Source organism: Arachis ipaensis, chromosome B8, assembly GCF_059453495.1.
Source record: "Arachis ipaensis isolate K30076 ecotype BB chromosome B8, ASM5945349v1, whole genome shotgun sequence".
Lineage (NCBI taxonomy): Eukaryota > Viridiplantae > Streptophyta > Magnoliopsida > Fabales > Fabaceae > Arachis > Arachis ipaensis.
In genome coordinates, this window is record NC_142443.1 from 46,958,676 (window position 1) to 46,981,306 (window position 22,631).

Below are 22,631 nucleotides of genomic sequence, written 5' to 3' on the forward strand. Positions count from 1 at the left end.
ATACCACAGACAAGGTTTAGACTTTCCGGATCTCAGGAATGGCCGCCAATAATTCTAGCCTATACCACGAAGACTCTGATCATGAACCAGGAGGCTAAGAGATACATACTCAAGCTAGTGCAGATAGAACGGAGGTAGTTGTCAGGCACGCGTTCATAGGTGAGAATGATGATGAGTGTCATAGATCATCACATTCATTAGGGTGAAGTACGAGTGAATATCTAAGAATAGAAGTAAGCGTGATAGAATGAAAAACAGTAGTAATTGCATTAATTCATCAAAACACAGCAGAGCTCCTCACCCCAATCATGGGGTTTAGAGACTCATACCGTCAGAAATACAAAATTCAGATGTGAAAATGTCATGAGGTTCATAGTAAGTCTCTAAAAGTATTATTTATACTAACTAGTAGCTAAGGTTTACAGAAAATGAGTAAACTAAGATGGATAGTGCAGAAATCCACTTCTGGGGCCCACTTGGTGTGTGCTTCGGCTGAGCATTGAGCTTTACACGTGTAGAGACTTCTCTTGGAGTTAAATGCCAGGTTGCAGCTTGTTTGTGGCGTTTCACTCTGGTTTGTAACTTGTTTCTGGCGTTTAACTTTAGAATAGGGCAGGAAATTGGCGTTTAAACGCCAGTTTGCGTCGTCAAAACTCGGGCAAAGTATGGACAATTATATATTGCTGGAAAGCCCTGGATGTCTACTTTCTAATGCAATTAAGAGTGCACCAATTGGGTTTCTGTATCTCGAGAAAATCCATTTCGCGTGAAGCAGGGTCAGAATCCAACAGCATCTGCAGTCCTTTTTCAGCCTCTGAATCAGATTTTTGCTCAGGTCCCTCAATTTCAGCCAGAAAATATCTGAAATCACAGAAAAACACACGAACTCATAGTAAAGTCCAGAAATGTAATTTTTTCATAAAAACTAATAAAACTATACTAAAAAGTAGCTAGATCTTACTAAAAACTATATGAAAATACCTCAAAAAGCGTATAAAATATCCACTCATCAGAGGACAGCCGAATCAGACCAGCAGATTTAGCAGACGAGGTAGGATGAGAAGAGGAGAATAAACTATTCTAAGACACTACAATATAAAACACACAAAATTACAGACAAAATTTAATCAATCTTTCTTTGCTAATAAGGATAATGTAGAAAGAAAAATCTCTAAAAAAGAAAGAAAAATATCAACTCTCCAACATTTCAGCTAAGATTATCAACTAACAATATAGTTAAAAATACTGAAATAAACATCACTTACCTTTAGCAGAGAAGTAATCGGACTAGACCAGACCAGCAGAAGAAGAAGGACAACCGAATCAGACCAGCAGAGGCAAAGCACAATGCCGGATGAGCAGAGCAGCATAAACTATCATAATTCAATGCAATGTAAAATACACAAAATTAATAACAAAATTTAATCAATATTTCTATCTTAATAAGGATAATGTAGTTACCTACTTTAATCAATTCACAAACACAAAAATATAAAAAATAAAAAAAAGAGAATCAAAATCACTAAAAAAGAAAGCAAAAACTAATAACACTAATATTTTCAACCAGGCTATCGATCATCATACTGACGCAAACTAAATGCTTAATGTTGAGTAAAGAGATTAAGAATCAACAGAAAGACAGGAATCGATATGCAGAGTCGTGGGGTTGGAGGATTATCATTTATCAATCGGGTTGGATCTAGATTCTAGATTTAGTACTCACATGTGGTGGTAGTTGTTGCAGTGGGATCAGGTTAACACACCACGGCCTAACTTTTTGTTTTTAAAATAATTGAAGCAACTATTTAGACGCCAAACGAGTTTGATTTTTGGTGAAATTTGCCAAAATTTTGTTGATCTTTTCTACAACATCAGCATAATTAAGATTCAATATTTCAGCTAAGATTATCAACTGACAACATACTTAACAACACTCAACGCACTTACCTTCAGCACAGATGTAATCAGAGCAGACCGGCAGCAGACGAACGAAGCACGGCTGAACTAGACTACCAGAGATAGAGCACAATGCAAACTCCAGCAGAGAAGCAGAGTTGACAGTGCCCACGAACAACGACGACCACCACCACCACGAAGATCCCTACAACGATGATCACTGGGCGATGGAACTTGCGACCGAACGAACACTAACGAGGACCACGACGCCGCCGTACACGACTCGACGGCGGAGGAGACGGTGCTTGCAGAGGACACGACGACGAGGCAGACGTTTCTTGGGGGCTATGCCGGTGCTTCTTTTTCTGCCAGCAGCTGCATTTTGCCTCGCAGAGTAGACGGCGCTGATGAGAGGGTTGAGAGTGGCTCAGAGTGAGGGATGGGACTTAGGGTTTTTTCACACCTTTACTCTTTTACTTTTTACATATTTCCTTTTACTATGTTAACTTTTTTTTGGGGTATATTTAATTCTTATTTATATTTATAAATTAATAAAAAAAATTTAAATTTCACAAATTAATTTTTTGTTACTTTAAAAATTTGATTATTAATTAAAATTATATACTAATTTTCTAAAGAAATATAAATTAATATTTACAATTTTTAAAAATTAATGAATATGGAAAAAATAATATGTAAAATATATTTTAAAAGAATTATATAAACAATTTTTTTTATTTTTGAAACAAAATAAAATTATTTTAAAAATAATTATAAATAATTTTTTTTACTCTTAAAGTATTTAACATTTTGATAAAAAAATATAAAATATACTTATATTTTGTGACACAAAAATAACTTATTACAAACAATGTTAAATTTTGTGACAAAGTAATTTTTGTTACAAAATAATTTGAGTTTTTGAAACAAAAAGATATTTTGTTACAAAACAATTGAAGTTTTTGAAACAAAAAAAAATATTTTGTTACAAAATATTTCGAATTTTTGCCACTACTTTACTTTTTGTTACAAAATATTATAATATTTTGTAACAAAACACCAGCTCGTTACAAAAACTAACATAATTTGTAACAAAAAAATAGATTGTTACAAAATATTTGATTGTTTCGTAACAACTTGTAATGTTGTTACAAAACATAGTTTTTTTGTAACAATTATCAATTATTATTACAAAAAATTCTTTTTTTGTAACAATTTTAAATTTGATACAAGATTTTTGTTACAAATAATCCATTTTCTTGTAGTGTAGGTCCCGACATATGAGCACCAGTATCAGATGCCGGCATATGCCCAGCAGTTTCAGGATCCGGCATAAACCCAGCAGTTTTAGGATCCGGCCTACGGCCAACAGCAACAGTAGTGGCCGGCATATTAGCAGCAGACACCATATATACCAGAACCACAGCCACCTCAGACACCTGAGCCCTACACACTACAGCTGGTAATTCCAGGCGAGGGCCACTTTAGTCCGTTGGGTGGATCTGACACCATTAGCTTCTCTCAGGTCCTGAGAGATACAGATTATCTATTTCCGACGCCACCGCAGGAAGGGCCTGCTACATCTCAGCAGTCTGGTGGTCGTCGTGCCACATCAGGTCATGCCAGTGACTTCGACTTTGATCAATCGACGGGTCATGTAGATCTGCCCAGTCCATCCGCACCACCGCATACCCAATTGTTTGATTTGAATGAGTATCTGCAGCAGGAAGAGGGAGATTTGGGACATGACTTGCAGCACTAGTATGTTCTTGGTGGAGCGAGTGATCCGGGGATGAGTGGTTCCGGTTTGTATGACACTGGTGGTGCGAGCATGACAGATTTTGGTGGTCCTGACGTTGGCAGTGGGTTGGATGCCGGTGTGTCTCAGGTTCATCCGCATAACTTACGGACACAGACTGCGCCTCCTGACAAATACACCACATCTTTGTATTCGAAGAAGGCGCCGAGGAAGTAATCTATTGCAGTTGATCTTGTATTCAGTGTTGTATTCAGTTTAGTATTATTATCATTATATATTTAGCTTTGGTCTTGTATAACTCTGTTTGAGATTATCATATTTCACTTTTGTAACAAAATACTTATTTATTAAAAACTTTACTTATTACAAATTGTTAACTAGGTTAACAAAAATGACGAGATTAAATAAAAGTTACATATAATTGTGAAGTAGGTCATAACAAGGTTACATTGAAAAGGATAACCACTAATGACCTCGAGCGGTGCTTGGACCTGCACGCTGAGGACATCGGCTGCGGCTATGTCCCTCACGTCCACATATAGTGCACCGACGAGGACCACGCATATCCCGCGAATCCATCTCATTCAAGTAGTGGGTTGACTTCGGTCTTCCTTTCATCACGCGCCTCAATGTCCAGTTGGCGATCACCTTCGCTCTTTCATATCTATGCCACGTAGATTGGTCACCCATCAGAACAAACTCGCCTCTGTACAGGTTGCAAATTTTAGACATCTTGTACACATCGTGCACATATACTTGCCAATCAAGACGCTGGTTAGTGCAACATGCAAGAATGTGGCGACATGGGAGTCGTTCGGCCTGAAAATGGCCACAGTCGCAGTGTCGTTGCGTAAAATTAACCGTGTAAACGGAACCATCTTGTATCTCACGAACCTCAAACATCTCATTTTGCCTGTCAAACCGGTTGATCACAATGTTTCCTGCATATCGAAAGCTTTCTTCAACTCTCTTCGTTGCAAACTCTAAATACGTGAATCCGTTGCGGAGATGCTCATGAGTCTCGACGCTCTTCCGAGTAAATAGTTCATTCAGCTGATAGAAAGTAGACCTAACAATGGCAGTCACAGGAAGGTTGTGTGTACCCTTTAGGACAGAATTTAAGCACTCTACCAATTTTGTCGTCATATGTCCCCAACGATGATCCCCATCGAATGCCAACATCCATCTCTCAACATCGATGTCATCGCACCATTTAGTATATGCCTCACCCCGCTCTTTAAGCCTCTGGTAGTTTTTGTTGTACTCTTGTTCCGTCCTAGAATAGCCTGTTCAACAATTCATTTAATCGTAAGGATTGACCACAAAATTACTATGAATAGGACCATAACAGCGAAATGAAACACGTGTTAACCACCAGTTTATGCAAATACAGAACCTTGAACCTCCTTAAGAAGTTGGACCCGATGTTCCTGATGCAGTATATGTGCCACGCTCTTGAGTGGTGACCATGCACCGTTACTGCGAACTACTGCAGCGTCAATAGAGGTATGGCGGTCAGAAATATTGCCCACGCCATCAATGGTAACAACATATCTCCGCAAATTGGTCAAGAAAAACTCTCACGCGTCTGCCTTCTCACCCTCGACTATTGCAAATGCAATGGGCACAATGTTTTGGTTCCCATCTTGTGCAACCGCAACCAAAAGTGCACCTTTATATTTACCGTACAAGTGCGTGCCATCAACATGCACCAGTGGCTTGCAGTGCCTAAACGCTACAATACACGGATAGAAGCTCCAAAAAATGCAGTGCAGTACTCTTACACCTTGAACCTCCTCATTCTCACGGTAAACGAGGAGCGTTTTAATTTGCACACCAGACTTTGGCATCTTCACAGTCATTGCTTTAAACCATACTGGCAGAGTCTGGTAAGAAACTTTCCAATCATCAAAAACTTTTGCAACAGATTTCTGCTTTGCCAACCAAGCCTTGCGGTAAATTACAGTGTAGTTGAACCTGGATTGAACTTCTGCAATAATGGACTTCACCTTTATCGACGGGTCTGCTTCGACCAACGGCCTAATAGCCTCTGCAATTGTGTTTGAGTCCAACTTGGCATGATCTTGTGAAATCGTGCCCATAGTGCACGTATGTTTGCCATTGTATCTTCTGATCTCCCAACAAGCTTTCTTTTGAATTAAGCTAGCTCGGATAAGCCAATCGCACCCTGCACCATAACCCTTGCATTTCACATAGAATGTCTGCGGCTCAGATTCATACACAGTGTAATCAACTCCTCTAGGAATAGCATAGCTTTTGATTGTAGATATAACCGACTCTCTCGAACCAAATTCCATTCTAACCCTAAACTCACCATCTTTTGCCGCAAACATTGCCTTCACCTACGACATACGCACCACCATCAGTCAGACAAGGCAAATAAAATAAACACTACAGGTAACTTGAATTAATAATCATAACATACCCATGTTCGCATACTTAGGAAATTCTGGGGCATGCATGGCTTCGAGATCTAGAATCCGCATAAAAGACGGAACACTGAACAGGTGCTGGCTTACAATCACATCCGTTTCATTTTGCACCGCCGGATTGCCTGCCAAGTCTCCGTCATCGTTTTCGTCATCGACTTCATAGTTGGCTTCGAACTCTTCTTCACTGTCATTATTATCTTCTTCCCAATTTATATCCCTGAGCTCATCAACATTGACCTCCTCGCCCACCGCACCCAACCACGACTGCTGTTCGAACTCAACATACAGCTCTATCATCGACACGTGAAATCGGGTTTGTTGATAAATACATAACATCTGCTACATACTGGCATCGTCAGTGATGGGCATCATTCGAAAGTGTATCAGCCCACCAAATACTTGTACAGGATTTCTGTATAAAATGTTGCTCACCCTTTTCGAAACGTGGTTATTAATCTTATTACAAAGACCATTTTGCAACTCCACAAAACTCATGGTACATGGAATAGCAAATGACAACGGACATTCACAAACAAAAGTCACTCCTTCATGTGTGTATGGTATAACCTCACCGTTATAATACACTCGCAAATTTACAATATTTTTCATAACTTCAACCTCACATAATCCGACTTTTTTGACACACCTAACTGCCAAAAAAATTAAGAACTACGACATATGTGCAAAAAAGAAGAATAGAATGAGTGGAAGTAGAGTGAGGCAAGTTGAATGAGAGTCTTGCTTCGTATTTATAGGCGGAACTCTTGATTAAAATATATTTTTTAAACAAAACGCAACCTGCGTTTTCTGTTTTCCAAAAAAAATTCTGACAGTTCATAAAACGCAACCTGTGTTTTGCATCTTCCAAAAAAAAATCTGACAAAAAAAAAAAAAAAACGCAAGCTGCGATTTGTGGTTTCAAAAAAAATTAAAATACTGCCTATGACTAAACGCAGGCTGCATGGGCTAAAACAAAATAAAAAAATGGAAATCATGCAAAAAAACAAAACGCAGACCGCGTTTGTTTTGTTTATAATAATTTATTAATAAATGATACTATAACAGGAAAGAATCAGCCAAAACTAAAATGTATCTTACGTTTTAAGCCTGACACCATAACAGAAAAAAATTTGTCCATATAATCATTACATTGGACAACACCAATATTTATTCCATAAAATGAGCCGCAACACGCTAATGTAGATTAAAAATAAAGGAGCATTAGTTATGTCCTTATTTTTACTCATTAATATTTTTAAAAAAATACCTTTTTTCAAATTATAATCCAACATATAAAATATTAATCTTTTTCAGTGTAGACCTAATATTTTTTGTGCTATCTATAACTTATAAGTCTTCGTTGTTTGATTTTTTTAAATAAAAATGGTTTCTTCTGTAAAATAAAAAAGGCTCAGTTATGTGCACCAATTTTTTCAAGTGTGGGCCATTGTTTATAGAGACATGATTGTGAATAATTGGTTCTATATGAATTAAATAGTAGAAGAACTTTAAGAATTTTTTTTATCGAATTAAGAATCGTAAACAATATAAACAAAACGGAATGAGAATGATAGAATAATTCATTCTTATTCAGACACACTGTGTTATTATAAAAAGTATAGAAAAGTCCCACACTCAATGTCAATTGATTTGATTCTCCTGGCTAATTGTACCCCTTTTTTCCATTTAGTTTTCAAATTATCATAAATTCATAACTGTTTCAAATTAAAGTCTTTGTTACTTAACTTTTCTCCAAAAGAAGAGTAAATTATCAAAATTATACTTGAAAATTTACATTATTACAGACAAAAATAATTTTAAAAATTATCAAAAATAAATAAATTTTCAAAAAATTTAAAAATACGATAAAAAAAATTAACAAAATATCAAATATATATTCTAAAAAAATTTAAAAAAATAATATTTTAATATAATTTTTTGTAATTTTATGTCAAGTGAAAACTTAGCAATATTATTTACTATTATTTGTATTAAATAAAATTTTATTGCAGAATTATTATACTAATCATAATATTTTTTACCATTAGTATGTGTTTTAATTTTTTTCGTTTTTTTATTTTCTTTAGTGGTGTGTTTTTTCCTTTTTTGTTTAAATTAGGTAATTGAGTTTTCCAAATAATTAAATTGTTTCTTCAGTTTCCACTCGATATATTTGATAGTAGAAATATTGCAATAATCAACAACTATTATTTTTTATACTAAAATTTTAAAATCTAAAATATTCATCGTCAAATTTACATAAATAATAATATATTTTGGCTCAATTATATTTTAAATTTCCATAACTATAATAAGTTATTAAAAGTGAGACAAAATATAATTAAGGTTACATTATTAGGGTAATATTAGTCAAAATCATCGCTTTCAGATACCCTATCACTATATAGCTTGAATATGAGGTTTATATTATTATAGTTTTTTCTTGTTCGAAGATATAATTATTTATGTATTTTTTATATCGATTTAAATTTAAAAGAAAAATAGTTTCATAACATAGGTTTATAATATTAAAAATTTTATAACTAAAAGTACTATAAAAAATTCACTCATTACCGTTCGAATTACTATCAGATTTTAGATGGAACATTTTTTTTATTTTACTGTTAGAATTTTTGAAGAATTGCTGTAATAATTTGGTTGGTATTGCATGTGCCAATTGTCATTTGACTAAGAAGTCCGTGGATATTGAAGTTCCACAAATAATACCTCTTGATACTGTATTTGAAGCGGTTGTTCGAATTCCTTATGATATGCAAATCAAACAAGTTTTTGCTAATGGTAAAAAGGGGGCTTTGAATGTCGGGATTGTTCTTATTTTACCGGAGGGCTTCCCCCCCTCCCCCCCGGCCGCCCGATCGTATTTCACCCGAAATTAAAGAAAAGCTGGATAATCTCTCTTTTAAGGTAACGACTTCGGGCATGGCCAGCTCCCATAGTGTGACGGGCGATGTGTACAAGGTCCGGGAACGAATTCACTGCCGTATAGCTGACCGGCGATTACTAGCGATTCCGGCTTCATGCAGGCGAGTTCGAATTGTCGGAATTGATAACCCGTCCCAAAGTTTGATGGTAAATTTTGGCCCCAATTTGGATTTCATTGGCACCAATGTTACTGTCAGATTTTACGACAGAAAAATCCGATGATAACATCAATAAATAAAACGTGTCATTTTGATAACCGTCAGCTCGTTACTGTCATATTTTTTCGCTAGTAAATTCAACTATATTAATACTACTATATTACAAAAAATAAGCAAAAAATTTCAGATTTGAAATGCACCAAACTCTCAATTACAAAAATTGAACAAAATTAAATTAAAAATCTAAAGAGCAATATTGATGAGAATTAGAGAGTAGGCTATACTAATACTACTACATTACATGAAGAATCAATCATACCAAACTATTTATGATATTAACAATTAACTAATTTATTGTCCACAACGTCAACCATACGTTGTCATAAATTAAGCCAATACAATAGCCAAATTAAACACCAATTCATAACCAATAAAAATTTTGTTATCAACTATTATTAATATTAATCATCTGAGACAATTCTAAAAGTTGAAAAGTAAATAAGTTTTCTAATATATAACAAATTAAAACTAGATAAATTAGAGTTTAGTATTTTTTTAAATAAATTAAAAAAATAATAGGAACAAGGAGAAGGACAATATACCTGGAGGGAGGAAGGAGGCAGCTCTGGTGGCACAAGGAGCAGCGACGACAACAACGGCAGTAATGGCGACAGCAGCAGTGGCGGAGCGACGAAAATGGTAGCGATAGAGCAACCAACACGACGTAAGGAGTTCATGTAGTCTTTGAACACTGTTGGTGGTGGCCGACAGTGATGGAGGGGCTACTGGAGGTGGTTTGAGAGAGAGAGAGAGAGAGAGAGAGAGAGTATTTCTAAAATGAGGGGAGAGAGGGTTCACGATTCGAATTTAGGACAAGATTACCGTCGGATTTACTAGCGGATAAATCCTTAATTAATCTTTAAGAGCTCAAATTAATAAAATAAACCATAATTTATTCATAATAGAAATTTCTTAAATTCAATTATATAATACTCCTGTTACTGAATTCTAATTTGGAATTATATAAAATAACCAATTATAAAATTTACACAAGAACATTAACTAACATAACTCCAAATATTCATAAAATTAATTTAATTACTCTTAATAACTTAGTTTATAAAATAAGAAATTCAAATTAATAATAACTCATAACTTTTCATAATAAAAGTTAGTTAAATTAAATTATACAATACTTTTTTATTTTTCAATTACTAAAATTATACAAAATATTTCAACTTTAATAAAATTACTTAAAAATCTTGTATTTTGTGACAAACAAATAACTTGTTACAAACAATATTGAATTTTGTGACAAATTAATTTTTTGTTACAAAATAATTGGAGTTTTTGAAACAAATAGATATTTTGTTACAAAATATTTTAAACTTTTGCAATAACTTCATCTTTCGTTACAAAATATTTTAAAATTTTGCAAAAAAACATTGATTCGTTACAAAAGCCAATATAATTTGTAACAAAAAAAATCAAATCGTTACAAAATATCAAAATGTTTTGTAACAAATTGTATTGTTGATACAAAACATTATTATTATGTAACAATTACTAATTTTTGTTACAAAAAATAATTTTTTGTAACAATTTTAAATTTGTTACAAAGTTTTTGTTACAAATGTTCTATTTTCTTGTAGTGAACGCTTTGTGAATGACCAAAACGTAACGTTCGACTAATTCAGATTACCAGTGGACCGAATTTATCTACCAGTAAATCCGACGGTAATGATCGCGCCAATTTTTTTCTCCAATTATTATTGGCAAATTTACCGTCAGAAAGCCAAATCCGACGGCAATTTTTTCACCCAAAGGATTTATTGACAAATCCGCCGGTAAATCCGTTGGTAAACTCGCTGCTGATGTCCGATGCTAAATTCGACGGTATTCAATGATTTTTTTTGTAGTGATCGAAGATAGCGGCCGCAAGCCCTCTTCTACAGCCATTACAGTAGGGTCTCGGAGCACAACTCTATCGCATCTATACCCACCGCTGCCATTGTTCCGTCGCCGTTGGAGGTCACCACTACGCCGTCATCATTGCCACTGAGGACCATAGCGCTAGAGGTAAACAATTTCTCCATTTGCTTTATTTTTTGAAAAGAACCCTAGTGTCTACCACCAGAAAATATTGCACCGTACTGCCACCACTACGCCGCCACCACCAGAGGTAATTTTTCGGTGAATACTTTTTTATATAATTTCTTTATTCATTTAGGGTTTTATGATGACTTTATTAAATTTTTTTATGAAATGTGTGATTAGGTTTTTAATGTATTATTTGTTAAATTAATTTAGTATAATTAAAAATTAAATAAGGTTAGGTAAGTTAAGTTATAAATAAAGGTAATTAGTTTGATAAATTAGTTTTTTTTAAGAAATTTTTTATTAATTTAGGATTTTATCAAATTTTTTATTAAATTTTTTTATAAAATGGGTGATTTGGTTTATATTGTATTTTTTGTTAGACTAATTTATTCTAATTAAAAATTAAATAAGGTTAGGTTAGGTAAATTTTAAATTAAGGTAATTATTTATATAATTAATTTCTTTTATACATTTTTTATTAATTTAGTGTTTTATTAAAATTTTTATTAAATAAAGTTGGGTTTAGTTTAGAGTTGAAGTTAGAGTAATCTAGAAGAGTAGAATTTAGGTTAAGTAAGTTAATTTAGAGTTAATTAGATTTTTGGGTTTAGGTTAAATAGTTAATTATGTAGATTTACGGTTTAGAGTTTATTGGATTACTTTAGGATAACTTTCTTCATTTAATTTTTATAAGTTCTTTTACAAATTCTATTAATTTTAATTATTGATTTCATTTATTATGAGCATAATATGAGCATAATTCAACCCATGGTGCATACCAATCTAATGGATATGGTGGACCTCTTTGTGGTTATCAACCACAACTACCATATGCCTATGAAGCCCCACCTCAACATAGCCCCCAACCACCATATTCACAAGCCCCGTACCATCAAACACCTCCATATGACCCTAATCCATATCCACCATACCAACAACCATATGAGTCATATGAACAATACTTAGAGCCACCACAATTCCAACATCAATACTCCCAAGAACCACCACCTCTATATACATCACCTCCATACTCTTACCAACATGAACTATCTCCCATATATGAGAACTTTCAACCACATGATGAATTCTCCTTTCCACCACAACCCGTCATGGAATAATTCCCATATCCATCGATCCAGGAGCAACATGATCTTAATTATGTTAGCCAAGTGGAACAAGAGCCAATAGATCATCTCATGGAAGCGATAGATCGGCTTAAAGCAATCATATTTCAAAAGGAGCAAGAGGAATCCCAAAAGAGGCACGAGGCTATCATGGCTAACCTTGCCAAAATAAAATCCAACTTAGACTCATGGGATTCATGCCACAAACAAAATATTTCCACGGATGAATGTGGAGAATCAACTGAAGAGCGAAGCATGAAGAAGATTTTAGAATCTCAACTTAAGAACAAGGAGATGAAGTATGTCTTGCAACAAGTGGAGGAAGCCGAGATCATTGAAGAAGAAGAAGTGGTTGAAGATCTAGGAGAAGTTGAGTGTGAGGTGAATTCCAAGGTTGCAGAATCTTCTTCCATTGAGCTTGAAATTGATGTTGAGGAGGATAATGTGCAACCTCCAAGATATATTGTGAATGATGAAAGATTGGAAGAAGTTGAGCAAGCGGAAAACCCCATCATTGAAGATGATTTCGCACCAACCAATGTGCTATTTGAACAAGGAATTGAAATTGAGGAAGCTTGTCAAGAGGTGGAAGTAATCCAAGAAGAGATCAAGGGAGTAAAAATTACAAGGCTATTGGAAATCTCTCATCCTAAGTCACCATCCAACACAACATTTGAGTGGGTATAATTCATATCTCTTAGCTTTCTTATTCCACTTGAATATGGTTTGCTTGAAACAGATGGTCAACTTAGAGCTCTTTGTGGATTTAAGAGCAAAAGAGAGATGGTTAGTGGTTGGAAACACCATTCAACGATTATTATTAAGTGCAAGGATTGGTGTGATACTCAATTGATTAGGTCTAGGAGGATGATTTGGTGCTTGACTAAGAATTCTAATTACTTAACATATCCGGTATGCGGATACAAATGGATACACGCATAGATGCACACACGCATTGTGTTAACTTCTACCATAGATCCTATATCTATCTATATGAAGAAGAAATCTTGTAACGAGGGAGATTCTTATTTGTACAAATGGTACTTTGAACTTGGAACGTGCATCCAAAGCACCTTTTACTAAGATCAATGTAGTTGTATGTAAACCTAGAGCAATAGTATGATGAACTAAGAAATCTCTGGGTCCTATTGTTGATTGAAACTTTGATGATCAACTTGAAGACGGGTGTGAAAACAAAGTTTGGAATCCTGGATCACAAAAAGAGGACTAACTTTGGGAGCTCATAGCTTGTTTGGAACTTCCTCAAAGCGTGGTGAAATCAATTAGTGATCTTGGAGCATTTTGTAGATTCAAGTGTTGTTGGAAGTTCAAAGATGAGTATAAGCATAAGCCGCCATGACAGGGAGCATCCCCAATTGTCCAACTTAAGGACAATAAATAAAAGTGCTAGGTGGGAGACACCCCACCATGGTAAATTTTTTCCACTTTCTCCTTTGTATATATTAGTAAATAAGTTAAATTTTCATTTTTAGTTAGGTTTATTTAGTTTTAAATTGTAGTTTAGCTTGTTTGATAATGTTTGGTATTGCTTTGGTAGCTTGTTAGGTGCTCAAGAAGCTTAATATGTTAAAAAAAAGGTGGAGAGGTTGCGCGTACGCTTGCCTCATGCGTACGCACGACACTTATACAGAGATTTTGGCTTGTTGTGCCTATCCCGTGCAACTACTATGCGTTGGGCAAGTCCCACGTACGTGTGCCCCATGCGTACGCGCCACTCCCCATTTTCCCAAGTCACACGTACGCATGACCTTCCGCGTACGCATGACTCCCCTGTTTCACATTCTTCTTTTTTCTTTTCTTCTCTCTATTTCTTTTCTTCTTTACTCTTCATCTATTTTCTTTTCCTCATTCAACCATCATCCATCACCATCATTCACCATCTACCACCATCTACTTGTGTTATTTAGTTAGTTTAATTTGCTATTTTAGTAGATTAGGTTGTTAGTATAGGTTAGATTTTGGTAAAAAGTGTTGAGTTATTGATTTGATTTGCTGATTGTGCTGAGATATTGCTGCTGATTACTAACTTAAGCTATCTTAGCATCATTGTTATGAATATTTATTGTTGGATTTCTTTGTTGGTTTTATATTTTGTAGCATGGTATTGAATTTTTCATGCTTAATAATTGTGCATGCCAAGTACTTGTAAATTACCTTTAAACCATTCTAAATCTTTTGAATTGCATGTTTTAGCAACCATATGATTTGATTTTATTATCTCTCATTAGGTAATTTTCTTCTATTTGATGCATCTGTTGTTAGGTGATGCTTGCTTATGTTGCCTTTTATTTACATCACAAGTTTGTGCATCGATATTATAGAATTTTGAAATTGGATTGTAAACTCACTTAGGGACATCTTTTTAAAATTCTCAAGCTATATGGATCATGCTTGCTATGTAATTGATTTCAATTCTATCTCTCTTTTCCTAAGTTGCATAGCACCCATGTGCCCCACTTTATGTCAATTAGGTGATGCGAACGAAAATTCAAAGTGTGTTATTGATTGATGTCTGATTTCCATAGTTTCTTTTGTTCAATAAGTTTTCTTGCACATCAATCAATTTTCATTCATTATCCATTTCACAATTGTTTGATTCTTGCTTGAGTACTGATGAGCAGATATTTTATATGCTTTTGGACATCATTTTCATATAGTTTTTAGTAATTTTTGTTTAGCTTTTATTGAGTTTTTATAGGTTTTAGTGTTAAATTCACATTTTTAGATTCCACTATGAGTTTTTGTGTTTTTGGACAATTTTAAATATTTTCTGGCTGAAATTGAGGAGCTGGAGCAAAAGTCTGATTCAGAGACAGAGAAAGCAGTGCAGATGTTGTCCAAATCTGAACTACCTGCATTCAGAAGAGCTTTTTTGGCGCTACAGAAGACCAAATGAAGCGATCTCAACGGCTATGGAAAGCTGAATTTCAGAGTTTTCCAAAAATATATAATAGTTCATACTTTGCTTCGGATTAGAAGGCCCAAAACTGGCGTCCAACGCCAGCTTCTTGTCCCCTTCCAATTGTCCAGGGCCCAAAAAGCAGAGCCCAGCGTCTAAAGGCCCAGAGAGGACCCCCTAGCTGGTGTATCATGGCCAAGGAGCCTCATAGCACATGGATCTCATCTCATCAAAGCTCAGCCCAAACACTCACCAAGTGGGCCCCAGAAGTGAATTTTAGCACTAAATAGACTGTTTTACCCTTACTAGTCATCTGTTTAGTATTTAAAGTGTATTTTACATAATTTTCAGAGACATCATACACCATTCAGCCCTACTTTCGTTTTCACCATTATATTTTACTTTCAGTATGAGTTTCTAAACCTCCTAGGTTGAGGGGAGGAGCCCTGCTGAGTCCTATGAATTAATAAAAGTATTACTGTTTCTCTTCTATCCGTGTTTGATTAATTCTAAGATGTGTATTCATTCTTCATCACTATGAATGCGTTGAACTGGCATAAGGTTATCACATTCTACATGGGTTCAGAGTGCGTCTTTCATCGGACAATGATGAACCACCAGCTTGAATACACGTCTTTCAGACGGCTAATCCACGACTTCGTTGGAGACTTCTCGAGACATCAGTTCAGCCAATTTACGGAGAGATTAGGGTCTCTGTGGTAGAGGCTAGAACCTAAGACGCAGCATCCTCCGATCTAGAAGATTCGACCTTATCTGTGGCGTTTTTAGTAGGATCATCAAGGAGAATGAATAGCAGAAGCTTCACCCTCAATCAGAATGGATCCGCACTAAACCTGGGGTTCAGATCTGGAGGAGTATTGGCAGCTGCTCAAACCAGTGTCAATCACATACAGCCTGCTATTGAAGAAATCACTCACAAGCAAAGGAAACAGTAATACTAGAGTTAATTCAGAAAGACAAAGCAACTCTGACTCTCAACTCTATTCCTATTATTTACTATTCCAAGCATATAATTCCTATCCTTATTTCAAATAATCCTATAAATATTTATCTATCAACCTTCTGATTCCGCCTGACTAAGACCTGCAAGACAACCATTGCTTGATTCAAGCCACAATCCTCGTGGGATCAACCCTGACTCGCTTAGGTATTACTTGGACGACCCAGTGCACTTGCTGGTACTACTGCTGTACGAAATAGTGTGGGTTTTGCGTACACACACACCAAGTACTTTCATGCTTCTTTACTACTTGTTTGTTTGTCTTAACCTACAACTTTTTTTTAAAGTATCTCAAGCACACTAGAATGAGTGAAGTGTATACTTCTTCTGTGTAAATGTGGCATAGCTTTCAGTGCTAGTGTGTGAATTCTATCCCATGCGCAACTTAGAATTCACGCACTATTTTTCTTAATGTCACAAACTGATTAACTCACTTCATTTTAGTGATCATTACCTCATTCCAACAATCTATGCTTTCTTGCTTTTGCATTACTCGTCTTACTATCCTGTTTTCTATCTTTCAGGATATTCACCATAAGTAAAAAGGAAAGTAGAAGAAAGAACAAGCAACAATCGGTTGATCCACCAGCAAAAGGTGGCAATTCGTGAAGTCGCCGTACCCCCTTGCTCATATTTGAATGCACCGAGGACGATGCAAACTTTTAAGTGTGGGGAGGTCGTCCGACCAATCGGCCAATCTTAGGTGAAAAATTCTAATCCTAACACTTTCACATCTTAATTTTTCTGTTATTACCATGTCTTTTAGAGTTTTTGGTTGCATTCTCTTGGGTTGTATATAAAATAAGCCTAGTCAAAATAATTAAATTTTTCAAGGAATTTATCTATAGGGTATTCCAAAATTGATTTGAGTTAAAATATTTTTTTCATTGTAACTTGCTTGAATTATATATTGTGGAACTTAGTTTTGGAGCTAGAACACACTACCTTGTGAGTTTTGAGTATAATTGTGTGGTTGCATCATATAACCACTATTTTTATTCCTATGTGTTATTCTCTTTCTATAATTGTAATCTTTTATTTGTTTGATTCTTTATGTCCATTATTTTATGTATATATGCATTTATATGATTTAGGCCTTCATTTCAATTAGCTCACTTACCCAAATAACCTACCTTTTGTCTACCTTTGTTAACCAATTTTGAACCTGTTTAATTTCCTTTTGTTCGTAATTTTAGCACATCACTACCCCTAAGTGAAAAATAATAAATGTCATTCATTTGGATCTTTGATTAGCTTAGGCTAGTGAGAGCGTGTATCATTCAAGTGTGGGGAAGTTTAAGAATATTGGTAGAGATAAAAGTGTATTTTGGATTTTCATTAAAAATCTTAGAAATTGGGTACATATTTATGCATTCAATACTCAAACCATATACATTAGTCTCTTTTGTATGTATATATATATATATATATATATATAAAAGAAGAAAAATAAAGAGAAAATAAAGAAATAAAAAGAAAAGAAAAAAAGAGAAAAAAATGTAATAAAAAGGGGATAAAATGTCCCAAAGTAAAGAAATAATAATAATGCATATGTGTTGTGACCAAAAAGGGAATGCATGAGTGTGTAGAAAAAGAGAATAATGGGTAGCTAGTTTTGCATTAGAGTTAAATAGGTTGTCATAGGTTAGGTGGAAATTTAAGTTAATGGAGGATTCAAATTCTAGTCCACTTGACCAAATACAATCTTACCTTGACCTTAGGCCCATTACAACCTTTGAAAAGTTCTCATGATATATTGATATTTGTATGCATGCATTGAATGATTGTTGATTTTAGATGAAAAACAAATCTTAGAAAGCAAGATTAGAAGAGAATTGAGTAAATCAACCCTAAACACTTGAGCGATTAGAGCGTATACACATTCAGTGAGGGTTCGATTGCTCAATTCTATGTTTCCACCCTTGATTATTTCTTATCTTGCAAGTTTGCAAATTCTTTCCTAGGACTCAATTTAATTGTAGATTTGACTTGGTTATGATTGCTGTAGCCCTTAAGTTTATACATGTATTCTTGGAAATTGATTTATTTTGACCAAGTAGTTGCATGCATATAGATAGATTGTATATAAGTAGTTTACTTTGGATAAATGTTGATACTCATTTCTTGTCTTTCTTGACTTTAGCATGAGGACATGCTATTGTTTAAGTATGGAGAGATTGATAAACCACAACTTTATAGTTTATCTTGTGCTGAATTTGGTGGATTTTATCGACTTTTCTTACTTTTATTCATTAAAATAGAATGGTTTTGTAAATTCTTCCAAAATTGTGCTTAAGATTGAAAATATACTTTTTAGGCCCTTAATTTGTCAAATTTAATTTACTTTAATTCTATTCGATGCCTTGATGTGTTTGTTAAGTGATTTCAGGCTTAGAAGACAAAGATTGGATTGAAGAAATGAAGAAAAAGCATCTAAAATTAGAGAATTCATGAAGAAATGAAGTTTTCAAAATCTATCTAGTTGCACGTACACGTGACCTTGCGCGTACGTGTGACCTGAGATTTTGGCATGTTGCGCCTACGCATGCCTTCCGCATACGCGTGACACGAAGTACGTGACTCACTTAAAGAAAATGCGGCTAGCGATTTCTGGACCTCTTCAAGCCTAAACCCAACTCATTTCTGAAATATTTGAGGCCAAATTCATGGAAGAACAAGGGGAAAGCAATTAGCTTTAGTTTAGTAACATGTTGTAGGTTATATTCTAGAGAGAGAAGTACTTTCTTCTCTCTAGAATTAGGTTAATTTTTCTTAGATTTAGGGTTTGATCTTGCTTTGATTTTGTTTTCTTTACTATTTTTTGTTATTACATCTTTGTTTTCTTAGTTTTACATGTTATTTCTTTTATTTGGTCACTTTTATGTTTCATGAACTCTTGTTGATTTTGATTCTCTTTAATGCAATTTATGTTTTCATGATCATTGTTACTTTCTTTAATTGTTGTTATTGTTATCTTGCAATTGTTAGTCTTAGATTTTATTAGTTCTTGTTATTTTACTATGCTTTCATTTTATACCTTCCAAGTGTTTGATAAAATGCTTGGTTTGGTTTTAGGGTAGATTTTAGCACTCTTGCCTTGAGATTGAGGACTTAGGTGCCTTGATATCATTGATGTCCAGCGTGATTGGTAATTTAGGGTTGTTAGTTGGTTTTAGGATCAATTATATCCACTTGACTTCACCCTCCGATGTTAGAGGATAACTAAGTGGAATTAACCCTTTGTAATTACCATGTTATGGTCAATGATCTAGATAGAAAACCTTAACTCTTAATCCTTGCCAGGAGTGCCTTTTAGCATTTATATTCCTCTTAGTTGCTATCTTTATTTTCTTGTCATTTAGTTTGTCGCCTCTTTATCCGCAAACCACCCCCATATACTCATAACCAATAGCATGCATACTTCCCTGCAATTCCTTTGAGAGATCACCTGAGGTTTAAATACTCTCGGTTTTTATTGGTTTGACTTAAGTGACAAACAAATTAAACTTTGATTGAGGGTTGATTATTGGTTTGGATCTATACTTCGACGAGATTATTTTTGTGAAAATTCTGAACCAATAATTTCCTTACGTCAAGGGATTGAATGAATAAAGAAATGAGTTTCTTAGGTCATTCACAGTTGATTACAATAATGGTAACAAGTTAGAGTTTGACAATTAAACCATACTTTAAAGGTTAACCAAGAGCTGGAAAGATGGATGGAATTATACTTTGTTCTTTCCAGGTTCTTAGTAAAAATATATTAACTTCATACTGTGGGACTTTTTAAGCAGTGTTGCTAGATGCCAACCTTGATCAGTAAATTTTGTATGACTAAAATATTACCCGCTTAATGTTGAACCTATGGGGTCATACACAGATGAGTGTTCTAATCTTTGCTAAAAAATTATTTAATTATTATTTTGATTTGATCAAATAAATAATTATATTAATTCAAATAGAATATTATTATATTCTTTGCTAGCATCAAGAATATAATAATATGATAATTGAGAATACTAAATGATAATTGAGAATAATTAGTTATTCTATATTTAAATTTGAATTCTAAATTTGAATGACATCCTAATTGATTCTGTTTTAAATTGAGTTGTGATATGATTCATAAATTTGAAAGATTCATATTTAAAATAATATATGATTTAAATTTGAATTGAGTTTTAAAATTGAAATTAATAACAGTGGCACCTTTTCAAAATCCTTATTTGTTGAAAAATTATAGAATAATAAGGGATGCGTACTAGAATGGCTAGGATTTCATATTTTTTTGAATATTTATTTGTTTTAATAGATGCTTGCCATTGATTAAAATGTGAAAAATGAGAAAATATTTAGGTGGAGGTCTCTGAATTAAGAAAAAATCTATCAAATTTTCGTTAAAATTGTTTAAAGACATATTTGATTTGTAAAAATTGAAAATTACATTTGGTGAATGTCATTAATTATAGCCAAAACTCTGTCGAAGTTTCTAAAAAAAATTAATAATTAAGTTGCGTTGTTGGTTAAAATTCTAGGTTGTTTTATGGCAAGATGATTTCAAATCATCGTTTATAGATGTACAATAAGGATAATGGGCAACAAGGTTAATAAAATATGAGTTCTTTGAGAGGGTGATCAGTTTGTTGTGTATATATTTAACATAGATTCTTATATGTATCAAGGAATATCTAGGTATCCATGCTATAACTGTCGACTAACTAAGTGGCTAGGGGTTTTGGATATAACCCTGCATCTTTATCTTAATGGGTTCAAGGATGGGTATTGGGCATGGATTGAACACAGATAACTTGATGATCAGGGAATTAATCGATCTGCACATATTGCAAATAGGGTTGAGGATTGGTCAAGGAGGGTTAACTTAATTAAAGAAGCAAATATGAAAGACGTGAATTTGGAGGATAACTGTTCACACCCTGGGTTGGGATGTCCGACCCGGGATGATCGACGACAAAGCAACCGACCTGTTCAAGTCAGGAATCCCTGATCTCTTCTCAAAGAGGTCGGCCAAATCGACAATAGAGGCCCAAAGCAGGCCCAAATAAAGAAACGCGACCCAAATCTAAAGGCAACCCAGGCCTAGAAAGATAAGGGCGGTTCCCTTAAAGATAAAGATGACTTCACTCGAAGATAAGATAAGATAACTATCTTATCTCCAGAAAGATCACTTTGCAGGTACCACCCCCCTCCGGTGACAAAGGATCAGCAGCATCGCCAGTTCAACAAGTCGGACGCAACAGCTCCAGCCACCGCCCACAAGTCGGACACATCATCTCCGACCAGCATAAAAGATCTCGTCCGAGATCGACCTACAATTTCAGGTAACCCTCAGAACATTGGCGCCGTTGCCGGGGAACCTGGAAGTCATCCCATGATGGCGGACAACCTGGACAATGACCACAACTCTGATTTGGAGAACAGAACGCCACATAAGAACGCGGAGGTCACACTAGACGATACTTCTCAACCTAACAAAGGCAAGAACTCACCAAACACGGGAGCCATGGAGGCACTTCAGGATCGCCTAAAACAACTCGAAAAAGAGGTCGAGTATCAACGGGAAGCTGAGAGAGACTTACGAAGGAAAGCTAGGCGACGCTACGAATTAGAGGACAAGCTCCTAAAACTTGAAGCCGATCTCAAAGCTAAAACTACTCGATCCAGCCACGAAGACAACTCCCGCAAGGACCAAGACCCATTCACCAAAGAGATCATGAAGGCCAAAATCCCAAAGGACTTCAAAACTCCCAACATGACTCTATACGATGGCACATCAGATCCTAGCCATCATCTCAACAGCTTCAGAAGTCGAATGTATCTCACCGACGCCTCAGATGCAACTCGGTGCAAAGCCTTCCCGACTACCTTGACGAAAACAGCAATTAAATGGTTCGACAATCTGCCCCCCAGGTCCATCTAAAGCTTTGACGACTTAGCCAAAACGTTTCTAGCCAGATTCTCCATCTAGAAGGACAAAGCTAAACACGCCCCAAGTCTACTAGGGATCAAGCAAGGAGATCGGGAAAGTCTTCGTAGTTACATGGAAAGATTCAACAAGGCATGTTTGGACATACAAAATCTTCCAACAGAAGCAGCTATTATGGGTCTCATCAATGGCCTGCAACAGGGACCTTTCAGTCACTCCATATCGAAAAAACATCCCACATCTCTAAATGAAGTGCAAGAACGAGCAGAGAAATACATCAACATCAAGGAAAACTCTCGAATAGGAGAGACCT

The 22,631-nt window shown here is 35.0% G+C and overlaps 1 protein-coding gene across 1 annotated transcript; it reads right to left on the bottom strand.

Annotated features, from left to right (window-relative positions):
- Positions 1–4,120: 4,120 nt before the first annotated feature.
- LOC148547951 (uncharacterized) lies at positions 4,121–6,405 on the bottom strand. The gene is made up of 4 exons (XM_088495566.1): positions 6,196–6,405; positions 5,256–6,018; positions 5,052–5,144; positions 4,121–4,941 (listed from the first exon to the last, which is right to left on the bottom strand). The coding sequence occupies exons 1-4, from the start codon at positions 6,403–6,405 to the stop codon at positions 4,121–4,123; spliced, it is 1,887 nt and encodes a 628-aa protein (XP_088351692.1).
- Positions 6,406–22,631: the final 16,226 nt, after the last annotated feature.